The 11,039-nt window shown below is 59.3% G+C and overlaps 1 protein-coding gene across 1 annotated transcript; it reads right to left on the bottom strand.

Moving 5' to 3' along the window:
• Positions 1-3,036: 3,036 nt before the first annotated feature.
• On the bottom strand, positions 3,037-9,520 carry ISCU (iron-sulfur cluster assembly enzyme). The gene is made up of 5 exons (XM_055147542.1): positions 9,365-9,520; positions 7,844-7,957; positions 6,179-6,289; positions 4,850-4,928; positions 3,037-3,520 (listed from the first exon to the last, which is right to left on the bottom strand). The coding sequence occupies exons 1-5, from the start codon at positions 9,476-9,478 to the stop codon at positions 3,435-3,437; spliced, it is 504 nt and encodes a 167-aa protein (XP_055003517.1). The 5' UTR covers positions 9,479-9,520; the 3' UTR covers positions 3,037-3,434.
• Positions 9,521-11,039: the final 1,519 nt, after the last annotated feature.

Genomic DNA, 11,039 nt, shown 5'->3' with positions numbered 1-11,039 from the left:
GGAGATGTTACTGAGACCGCTAGAGAAATTCGACGATCAACGAGATGATGATGATGATGATGATGATGATGATGATGATGATATATGATGATATCTCACTGTCTATATCACTGTCTTCCCGTTGCTCATCGATTTGCTCAAAGCAGGCACCAGTAACGTCTCCATTGTGAGACTTGTTACTGTTTTTGGCATATCGAATACACCATGGGTAGCTTGCCAGCTCTGCCGTGTGGGCAGGATACTCTCGGTAACTTGCCAGGCTCTCTGAGAGGGGCGGAGGAATTGAACTCAGGTCGGCTGCATGTAAGGCAAACGCCCTACCCACTGCTCTCTCTCTCTCTCTCTCTCTCTCTCTCTCTCTCTCTCTCTGTCTCTCTCTCTCTGGAGATTAAATACTTGAGGCTCTGTGCAGCTCTTTGTTAGAACAGGGCACATCTAAATGGGCCTTCAGAAACAGGACTGAAAGGAAAGTAACGAGACACAAGGGGGCATGACATGTGACCATTTCTTCCTCTTTTTGTGGGGAGTGGGCTAAGGGCCCACCCTGTGGTGCTCAGGGCTTACTCCTCGTTCTGTGCTCAGGGGTAACTCCTGGCGGGGCTCAGGAGATCATATACAGTGCTGAGGATGGAACCTGGGTTGGCATAAGCAAGGGAAACACCCTCCCGGCGGTACTTCCTGTTGTCCTGGCCCCTCGAACCCTCTTTATCGGACGAGGGAAGTGACACCGCACGGGACCTTGAGCATCCCCTGAGATGGCTTCAGCAAACTGCTTTGTAAAGCACAAAGGGTGGGGGGCTTAAACACGGCGACCCCCAGCACCCAGCACCCAGCACCCAGGCCCTCCCCACAGAGCATCGGATTTCGAGGGACTCCCTGTGACTCCGATGCCTGGTCACGGTAGGACCCAGGGCTGGGCAGCAGCTGGCCTCATGATGGCACTGGGTGGTCGTTGATGCTCTCATGAGAACGCTCCTGGTGCCCTCTGCCCTGTGGTTTGAACCCGTGGGGAACTCTGCTAGAAGGAAATGAGGGAAGAGAAGAGTGGGCTTGGGTGGGGGGTTGCCCCACGAGCTGAGCTCTGGAGCCATTCCCTAGTTTGAAACAGCGTCCACCGCTGACGCTATCCGAATGCAGGAGGTCCAAACGTCAGAGCTCGGTGCCCGGCAAGGAGCTGCCAGCTCAGAAACGTGCCCAGACCCTGAGACGCCTGAGCTTGCTCAAGGGCTCACGAGGCCCTCTTGTGGCAGAAACTAGGATAGCCTCGGAAAAGGGAGCCCTGTAAATGCTTCCTTCTTCTTTTTTTTTTGCTTTTTGGGTCACACCCGGCGATGCACAGGGCTTACTCCTGGCTCATGCACTCAGGAATTACCCCTGGCAGTGCTCAGGGGACCATATGGGATAATGGGAATCGAACCTGAGTCGGCTGCGTGCAAGGCAAACGCCCTCCCCGCTGTGCTATCACTCCAGCCCTCTCCTTTTTTTTTTTTCAGCTTTTTTGGGTCACACCCAGCGATGCTCAGGGGTTCCTCCTGGCTCTGCACTCAGAATAACTCCTGGCGGTGATTGGGGGACCCTATGGGATGCTGGGAATCGAACCCGGGTTGACCACGTGCAAGGGCAAACGCCCTCCCCGATGGACTAAGGCTCCAGCCCCAAATGTTTGCATTTCATTTCAGCGGCCTCACGGCTCGCCCCGAGGCTCGGGCTCTGCTTGGACCGCTGTGGCTGTTTGTGAGCGGCTTCTGGTGAAGCAGGATGCAGCTCCGACAGCCCAGGAGGCCGACCGAAACATCTCATTTGAAAGATGACAAAGAACGTGGTGGCAAGGGTTTGGTGACCACAAGTAATGAAGGGAGAGTCTCAGCCGGACACGCCCCAGGGGACAGCTCGCCAGGGTTCCACCCACTGGCACTAATTGGAGGCTGCCAGGAAGACCTTGCTTTGTGATCTTCTCTGCTGGTCGCTGAGGGAAGCGCCTTTCAAGTGCTCTGCCCTTCACCAGCCTAGAGGGTGAAGCACTTTTAACATTTTTTTAAAATTTTTTTATTTTTTTGCTTTTTTTGGGTCACACCCGGCGATGCACAGCGGTGACTCCTGGCTCTGCACTCAGGAATTACTCCTGGCGGTGCTCAGGGGACCATATGGGATGCTGGGATTCGAACCTGGGTCTGCCGCGTGCAAGGCAAACGCCCTCCCCGCTGTGCTATCGCTCCAGCCCCTCTTTTAACATTTTTAACGCTGAAGGTGCGGCCACCGGGAGGCAGCAGGAAAAGGGCTCTGAAGCTCTGACGGGGGCGCAGAGGGGTGCAGACTTCCAGGAGATGGGCCTCAGCTCAGACGGGTGCACCCTCCCTGGCGGTGTGGGGCAGAGAAGGGACGGCACAGGCGGTGGTTAGAGCACATGGCTGATGCCTGGTTTGTGGACTTTGCTTTGGGGGACACACTCAAAGCACAGGTGCCCCGAGGGGACCATATTTGGTGCTGTGGGTTCAATCAGGTTTGTTACAAACAAGGCAAGTGTCTTAACCCCCGAACTGTCTCTTGCTTGTTCCTAGTGGTGCTCTGGGCTTGCCCCTCGCTGTGTACACACTCCCGGCAAGCTCAGGGGATCATACGGGGTGCCAGGGATTAGATGTGGGTCTGCCGCACCCAAGGCACATGCCCTTCCTGCTGTACGTCTCCCCCTGTTAGTCACGCCCCACGGGTGCTTTCTGAGGCTATGGCGTTGGGATCCTAACGCACTCCAATTCCAGGCACTGGTGAAATGACAGGAATCTTCCAGACACACTGCAAGCTGCCAGTCTATTATCGTGCAATGAGCCACGAGGAGTGTGGCCGTCCCTGGTCCCCACTGCCCTTGCTTTGTGGTCCCAATGCCTGACTCTGAGACCTCTGTCCACCATCTCTCCTGCGTGGCTGGCCGGGCAAAGCACATGTCAGCATGGGCCGGCATCTAGGCGGACGCCACGGGCGGCACTTTCGGGTGTGGAGGAATCCGAGAGACGAATCCGAGAGACGAGACTTACTAGAGAAAAACGTTCTTCTTACATTCTTTTATTGATATATATAAGCAGGTCTGCTTTATGTACAATAACTGGTTCTGTCACATCTCCACGCCGAGGTGGCGGGTCGGTCACCTCCCGCTGACTAGGTTCAGGGGAGGGCACGCGCACTTTGTGGACTGTCAAAGCCGGAGCTGCTGGTTTCAGTCCCGTGGCCAGACACACGCAGGGGTAGCTGTGGCTGCGGTAAGGCGAGGAGCGGCCGGGGAGGAAGCAGGGGACTCAGCGCGAAGACACTGTGTGGGGTGACTTGAGGCGCAGCGGGGCAGCGAGTGTCGTGCGCGTCTCGAGCTCTGCTGGGGCAGTGCCAAGGGCTGCTTGAGCAACTGGGGGGGGGGGCTGCGGGCCGGCCGGGGCTGGCCCCGGGGCTCATTTCTTCTCGGCCTCTCCTTTCTTGGGCTCTTGTTTCAGCTTGTAATCGGCCAGGGCGGCTTTGATGGCGTCCTCGGCCAGCACTGGAAGAAACCAGAAGAGGCAAGATGGTCTAAGTTTCTTTCCTTCCGGGCCTTGGGCCTCACCCAGCAGTGCTCAGGCCTGACTCCGGGCGGAGCTCTGGGGACACAGGGGGCACTGGCGATTGAACCCGGGTCGCCCAAGTGCAAGGCAACTGTCCTACCGGCTTTAGCTCTGGCCCGCAGAGGGTCTAAGTTTCTAAAACTGACTGGGATGATCTCAGGGCCCGGGAGGCGCTGGGGTGCTGTGTGGGGTGGGAGCAGGGCTGTGCGGGGCGCGTGGGCCTTGCCCGCAGGATCGGCCCCTGGGCAGCCTGACCGCTGGCCAGTTCCCCGAGAGTCTCCTCAGCTCCCGGGCTCCTGGCATCCCCGGTCTCACCTGTGAAATGGGGCAACTGGGCCGTTCCTGCTGGGACAGGAAGGGCGACCGAGTCGGGACCCACCACCAACACTCAGCTAACGGCCAGGCCAGGCGGCTGGTGGCCCGGCCCCGGCCCCGACACTCTCGGGGGCACCTTGCTGGGCCTCGGGTGAGGTGAGGGCAGGAAGGGCAGTGACAAGGGTGCAAGGGTGGCCCAGGAGCGGGCCGAGGCTCTTCCGAAGCCGTCCGGGGATGTTTCTAAGCTGCGGGGGATTTGGAATCCCCGCCCCAGAGGGAAGGTCCCGGGTCTTGGGTTCCCGGAGCCTGTTGGCAGGTGCCTGGCCGGCACAGGCTCTCGCCAAGTCTTAACTGACCCTGGCAAGAGGCCCGATTTCTGTAGCCTGAGCACTCTGGCGAGAAACCCCCCGACGTGATACAGCTGCCGTGTCCCATCCCCGCCTTAAGACTGCTGAGACTTCAGACGACCCGCCATACTCCAGAATGGGGCTCAGCGCACACACACACTCACACACTTCCACGCGTGTGCCCACACGTGCACATGCTGCTGAAGACAGCCGCCGCTGGGCGGGAGTGAAGACACCCGCAGACACCAGGAACGGCCAAGGCCGCTGTTCCCCAGCTCTGGCCCTGACGTGACTAAGCTGGGGTCGGGCCTGGCCTCACTCCCGCCTCTCCTAGTCTGCGCTCCCAACCCCACCCCTTGTGGCGGGAGAGGTAATGACACCTGTGAACGGAGGGATGTCCCAAAGGTTCAGAAGCGAAGCCACGGGATGCTTGGCCCGAGGTCTGGGCACCTTCCCCATCAGAGTCCCCTGGGGACGACCGAGACCACTGGGGCGCTAACGCGGAAGGCCTGAGGACGGACGCCCTGATCAGACGGGGTCACGTGAGGACGTCTTTACAAACGAGTCCCCGCGGAGCAGGCTGGCAGGGGCGGGGCGCAGACTCACTGGAGCAGTGCAGTTTCACGGGGGGCAGGCAGAGTTCCTTGGCGATGTCCGTGTTTTTGATAGTCAGGGCTTCCTCCACCTAGAGGGCCCCCGGAGGGAGGAGCAGGTCAGCAAGCTGTGCCCGGGTGGGGGGGGGCGGGGCGGAGCTGGAAGCCTGAGACGTCTGTGGGACGGGCTGGAGGCGGCAGAGGCAGGCGGGGCGGGTCTGGGGACCGGAGCTCTCACGAGGCCCCTCCGCGGCCCCACGGCCAAGGCCTCCATGCTGACCAGGTGCCAAGGCCATAGCACGTGGCAGGCGGCTCTGTGCCCACGTGGGGAGGAGGCACTGCCCCTCCCACCCCAGCTCTGCCAGAGCCCCAAGGCCTTGGCCCCCGCCCCCCTTCCCGTCACCACTCCGAGTCCCCGGGGGCCAGGTCCCGGGAAGGCAGGAGCCCGCCTCATGCCAGAGAAAGCCCCCCGCGGCCCGTGCTTCCCAGAAGAGCCACTTGAGGCCTGGAGCCACGGTAACCGGGGCACGGGGCTGGCGTGCCGCTCTGGAAAGTCCCGTTCTTCCTGGGAACACCTCCCCTGGCCGCTCACTGCTGGGGAAAGCGGTTTTGGTGGAGGAAAGGAGAGAAAAGGGGGCCCGGTCACTGGAGGGGCCTGCAGCCTTGCCACTTGCAGGCTGTCGAGTGTGTGCGTGTGTGTGTATGTGTATGTGCGCGTGTGCGCACACGCCCTTTGATCCTCTAATCCTTCCTTCACTGGAGGGGCCTGCGCCTTGCCAGCCTTGCCACTTGCAGGCTGTGTGTGTGTGTGTGTGTGTGTGTGTGTGTGTGTGTGTGTGTGTGTGTGTGTGTGTGTGTATGTATGCGTGCCATTTGATCCTCTAATCCTTCCTTCAAGCCAGGCCCCGTGGTATGTCACGATCCTCCTGAGTCACCTTCCAGGTCTCTCCCTGTCGGGATGACAGGCCAGGCTCCTTCCCCGGGCGGCCTCACAGTCCCGGGAGGGCCAAGTGGGCGCGGCAGCCTTGGGGAGAGCCCACACTCCCTCTCCAGTCCCTGTGGCCGGGGAGCCGAGGCTCTTTCGAAAACCCAAATACCAACAAAGATGGCACCCGTTGAATAAAACAACCCTCCCCCTCCCCGCCACATTCCCAAATGATCCCAGATTCCCAGACGGAACAGAAGGTGATCAAAACTAGGTAAAGAAACAAAAAATCTCTGTAGAGTGGCGTTTGGGGAACTATCGGTCCCCTCAGCCCTCTCTATACCTGTCCCCACGCCGAGGCAGGTCTGCGGGGAAGGGGATGTGGGATTTGACGGGGCGACTCGGAGGCAACCTTACCGTTTTCCCCTTCACCCACTCCGTGGCGAGAGAGCTGGAGGCAATTGCTGAGCCACAGCCAAAGGTTTTGAACCGGGCGTCCACGATCTTCCCCTTGTCGTCCACCTGAATCTAGAGGAGAGACGGGGGCTCAGCGGCGGCTCCGGCTGCCGGCCCCAGAGGCTGGCTCTCACTGGGGGGCTCCGGGCCCAGCCCAGAACTGAAGCGGCATTAAATGTGGAGCAGGCATTGTCTCGAGGAACTCAGGAAAACACAGGACAGCTAGCTGTTCAGGTGACACAGGCGTCTCCCGTAAAGATGGACCAGCTGAAAGGGGACGCCCGTCTCCGCAGCTCTGCATATGCCTAGGGGGCCACACTCAGTGGTGCTGGAGGAACTCTAGGCTCCTCTACCCTTAAGGGCCATTTCTGGGTGTTTTTTTTTTTTTTTGTGTGTGTGTGTGTGTGTGTGTGTGTGGTGCTGGAGGGATACTCCAGGCTCCTCTACCCTAAGGGTCATTTCTGGGTGTGTGTGTGTGTGTGTGTGTGTGTGTGTGTGTGTGTGTGTGTGTGTGTGTGTGTGTGGTGCTGGAGGGATACTCCAGGCTCCTCTACCCTAAGGGTCATTTCTGGGTGTGTGTGTGTGTGTGTGTGTGTGTGTGTGTGTGTGTGTGTGTGTGTGTATAGTGTGTGTAGAAGGAGAATGCGCCTGGAGTTTAAATGGGTATGTGTGTATGTGTGTGTGTGTGTAGAAGGAGAGTGCCCCTGGAGTTTAAATGGGTCATTTCTGTGTGTGTGTGTGTGTGTGTGTGTGTGTGTGTGTGTGTAAGGAGAGTGCCCCTGGAGTTTAAATGGGTCATTTCTGGGTGTGTGTGTGTGTGTGTGTGTGTGTGTGTGTGTGTGTGTGTAAGGAGAGTGCCCCTGGAGTTTAAATGGGTCATTTCTGGGTGTGTGTGTGTGTGTGTGTGTGTGTGTGTGTGTAAGGAGAGTGCGCCTGGAGTTTAAATGGGTGTGTGTGTGTATGTGTGTGTGTGTGTGTAAGGAGAGTGTGCCTGGAGTTTAAATGGGTCATTTCTGGGTGTGTGTGTGTGTGTGTGTGTGTGTGTGTGTGTGTGTGAGGAGAGTGCGCCTGGAGTTTAAATGGGCGTCCAAATGAGCGGCCTGTGCTTTAACCCTTTAAGCCACCTACTCTGGCCCTGGCTGTTTCTCAAAGCATCGGCACACGTGGACCAAACCTCTCTGGTCAACGCCTTCTTCCGGGAGCACCGGACTCCGTGCAGCGGTTCCTTCCTGCCGCTTCTGTTTTCTGAGATAGGCAGGCCTCTGGCAAGCCGCCCGCCCAGCCCCATGGCACAGACGGTGGACGGGGCGGGTCACTGCCTCCTTGCCGTCTCTGACCTGGGGGCTGTTTGACTTCCTGCCTTTCTGGTCTCAGGGGCGACTTTAGCTGTGGTTTCCGTCTGACTAGCAACGTCCACAGGACCTCCGACCTGGCTACACTCTGCCCGTCCAGGAGAAGGTTCACCAACTCTGCCAGGGCCACCGGAGAGCTGCCCTAGTCACGCACGGGCCGGACTCAGCCCGTTCCCTGGGAGTCAAGACGGGGAGCCTCAATGACATGCTCCAGAAACCGGGAGGTCCAGGACGAGCAGGGGACGATCACAAGAGGCGGGGCGGCCTGTCATACCTGCAGTTTCATCACATCGCCGCACGCTGGGGCCCCCACCAAGCCAGTCCCGACATTTTTTGATGTCTTGTCCAGGGAGCCGACGTTTCTCGGGTTTTCATAATGATCAACAACCTGCAAGAGAGGGTGAAGAGAGGGGCCGGGTATCGCGGGATGGCTCACAAGTTCCCAGCCACAGGTTTGCGTGCTGGCAGGGTGGGGGTTCCAAACCACCATATGGTCCCCCCGCCCCAGGCTCTCTGGGACAGAAAGAACCCTGAGTCGCCTCTGGCTGGCCCCCTATTAACCTGTATTAACTTCCCCCTCCCCCAATCGCTTGTGTTTTTTTTTTTTGCTTTTTGGTTCACACCTGGCAATGCACAGGGGTCACTCCTGGCGATGCACAGGGGTCACTCCTGGCTCTGCACTCAGGAATTACTCCTGGCAGTGCTCAGGGGACCCTATGGGATGCTGGGGATCGAACCCGGGTCGGCCGCGTGCAAGGCAAACGCCCTCCCCGCTGTGCTATCGCTCCAGCCCCCCAATCGCTTTTTTTTTTTTTTTTTAAATGTTGATCTCTCAAACTCCAGGATATGCTGCTTAGGACCGGGGCCAACCCCAATATCAAATTTCATCAACCCAAAGCCCATCAAGGTCGGTAAGAAAGGACCAAAGTCTTTCCTCCTCCTCCTCCTTGTCCCCGCCCCCTAAAGAAACTTTCTGCGTTCTCCAATGACCTCCGGAGACGAGACACTGGCGGAGTCAGGAAACGCCCATCTTCAAGATTTACAAATCCGAGGCACAACAGCAACCGGGCGCTAGCAGGTGTTCCCCAAAGCTTCCAGGCCCACGCTGGGTCGGAGCCCGGCGCCCCCGCCGGCCGGGCCCAAAACCCCTGCCCGGAGCCACAGCGGCCCTGGTGGCCCGAGTCACACGGCGCCAAGTCCCACGTCGGGCCCACGGGGCGACCCCAAACCCGGGTGGGTAGGTAGGTAGGTAGGTAGGTAGGTAGGTGGGTGGGAGGCGCCAAGTCCCGGGCAGCCCGCGGTGGAGGGCGACCCGGTGCGGCCCGGTCCGACCCGGCCCGGCCGTCCTGTCCCTCCAGGCCCTGGGCCACGCTCCTCCCACCCGCCAACCCAAACAACAACAAACACGGGACGCGAACCGCGAGGGCCCGCTGCGCTGGGCTCGGGGGCCCCGGCCCCCCCAACCCCCCGCCCCCAGCCCCCCGGAGGGTCTCCCGGGGCTGGCCCTGACCCCAGGCCCACGACCCCGCACGGCGGGCCTCGTCCTCGGGGCGCTGGGCAGCGACTGGCCCAAGGTCACTCGGCCCGGCTGGGGCGGGGGACGCACGGCGGCGGGCCCCGCGGGTGGGTGGTCACTCCGGGCGCGGCCAGGGCCGCCGCTGCGCAGCAGCCGAGTGCCCGGGTCGCCCCCCGGCCGTTGCACCTGCCCCGGGCGCCCGCGGGGCTGTCCCGCCGGCGCAGCAGCCCCGGGCAGGCCCCGGCGAGCCCTGGGCGCCGCGCGCTCCGCCGCCCCTACCTTCTTGTGATAGAGCCGGGCCGGGGCGGACAGCTCCCGGGCGGGCAGGCGCGGGCTGCCCAGCAGCAGGGCCGACGCCGCCCGCCGCAGACGGCCAGCTCCAGCCGCCGCCATCTCCCGGCTGGCGCCTGCGCACAACGGCCGGCCGCGGGGGGGGGGGGGCGGGCAGGGGGAGGGAGTGAGGCCCCGCCCCGCCCCGAGCGCGCGGCGCGTGCTCTGACGTCACCCCACCCGCGTCTCGGCTCCGCCCTGGCCACGCCCTTCCGGGGGCGGGCGGGGCGCGCGGGGCGGGAAGGTCGAAGTTGCAGGAACGAGGGTGTGTGGGTCCCGCTGCCGCGGACTGGGTCCGGGATGGGGAAGTCGAGTTTGCGTTCACAAAGCCCGTGGCCGGAGCCCAGGCGCGGACTACCCGGTTCTGCGTCCTTTACCCTAGCCTGGTTCAGGAGATCGAGGGGGAAGTGGTTGAGGAACTTGTCCCAGGTTGCAGGAGGGTTAGTTTCGGTTGGGATTAGAGTTTGGACAACCCGGGGCGGTCAAATCCCGAGTTAAGCACCGTCCAGGTCCCGTGGGTCGGAGCGAATGACGTCATCTCGTTACCTCTCGAGTTTTAAAAATGAGCTCATAAGATGATCGTTGTGTTTTTTTGTTTTTTGTTTTTTTTGGTCACACCCGCGTATGCTCAGGGGTCCCTCCTGGCTCTGCAACTCAGGAGTTACTCCTGGCGGTGCACGGGTGGACTATATGGGATGCCGGGGATCAGACCCAGGTCGGCGGCGTGCGAGGCAGATGCCCTACCCACTGTGCTATCTCTCCAGTCCCATAAAATGATCTTTCACAATGATTTGAGGACAATTTTTAAAAAATCCATTAAGCACCTAATTTGCGTCAAGAAGGCTTTGGAGAGCCAACAAAATAATCCCAAACAATCCTCGGTACAATTAAGCTTGCCAATTGAAGAGAAAGACAATAAACGTGAAACCTGGCAATAATGGCTTTGCTTTTTTTAAAAAAGGAAGATACATAAAGAAAACGCTGATTTTCAGACTGTGTCTATCTCATACTTATGTAAAAAAGTCACACGTTATATGACAAGCTTCTGAATGCTTAGTGTATAGTTTACTATTATTGGTTTATAAAATTAATAGGTGTTTATAAGCAGTTTATAAAATTAAGTTTATAAAATTAATAGGAGTAATTTAACACCTACAGGCATCAGGTATTAATGAAAAGGAGGGATCTCGTTGGGAAATGGGATTTCTCATAAATGGTATAATCGCTCCTTTCCCGAGAAGTTGGATTTTCTCTGCGTTTGAGGTTCAGTTGCTACATCCACGCTTCTGGTTACACTAAGCGCTGAAGCATTTGCCCCTGTATCCTTTTGACCTGCTCAAGATGGCGCCAAACCCTTAACTAGCGACATCACGTTCCCTCTCTAACTTCCCATGGCTTTCACTTCCGGTACAAAGACCCAACCTCTGCCCGAAGTTGTGCTGGAACCCATGCCGTTGTGAGTTGAGTGTTTTCTCGGACGAGGACTTTGTATAAACCCATAAAACCACAAACACCGTATAGTGAGAGAATTTTCCGTCACACGAGGCTCTCCGCTTGCCTTCCTAAGACGCGAGAGTGCGGAGTTCTGATCAGGCGCGCGCCGCGGGCAGCCTGGGCCTCCGCC

Source organism: Sorex araneus, chromosome 9 (assembly GCF_027595985.1).
Source record: "Sorex araneus isolate mSorAra2 chromosome 9, mSorAra2.pri, whole genome shotgun sequence".
Lineage (NCBI taxonomy): Eukaryota > Metazoa > Chordata > Mammalia > Eulipotyphla > Soricidae > Sorex > Sorex araneus.
The sequence above is the reverse complement of the archived record's forward strand: the minus strand, read 5'-3'. Positions and strand labels throughout refer to the sequence as shown.

What these genes read in the sequence shown, in the direction of transcription:
- ISCU (XM_055147542.1), bottom strand. Translation starts at nt 9,478, where the DNA reads ATGGCGGCGGCTGGAGCTGGCCGTCTGCGGCGGGCGGCGTCGGCCCTG. An exon ending in CCCGGCTCTATCACAAGAAG is followed by an intron (nt 7,958 to 9,364) that starts GTAGGGGCGGCG and finishes CCTCTCTTGCAG; the next exon opens with GTTGTTGATCATTATGAAAA. An exon ending in GCGATGTGATGAAACTGCAG is followed by an intron (nt 6,290 to 7,843) that starts GTATGACAGGCC and finishes TCTCTCCTCTAG; the next exon opens with ATTCAGGTGGACGACAAGGG.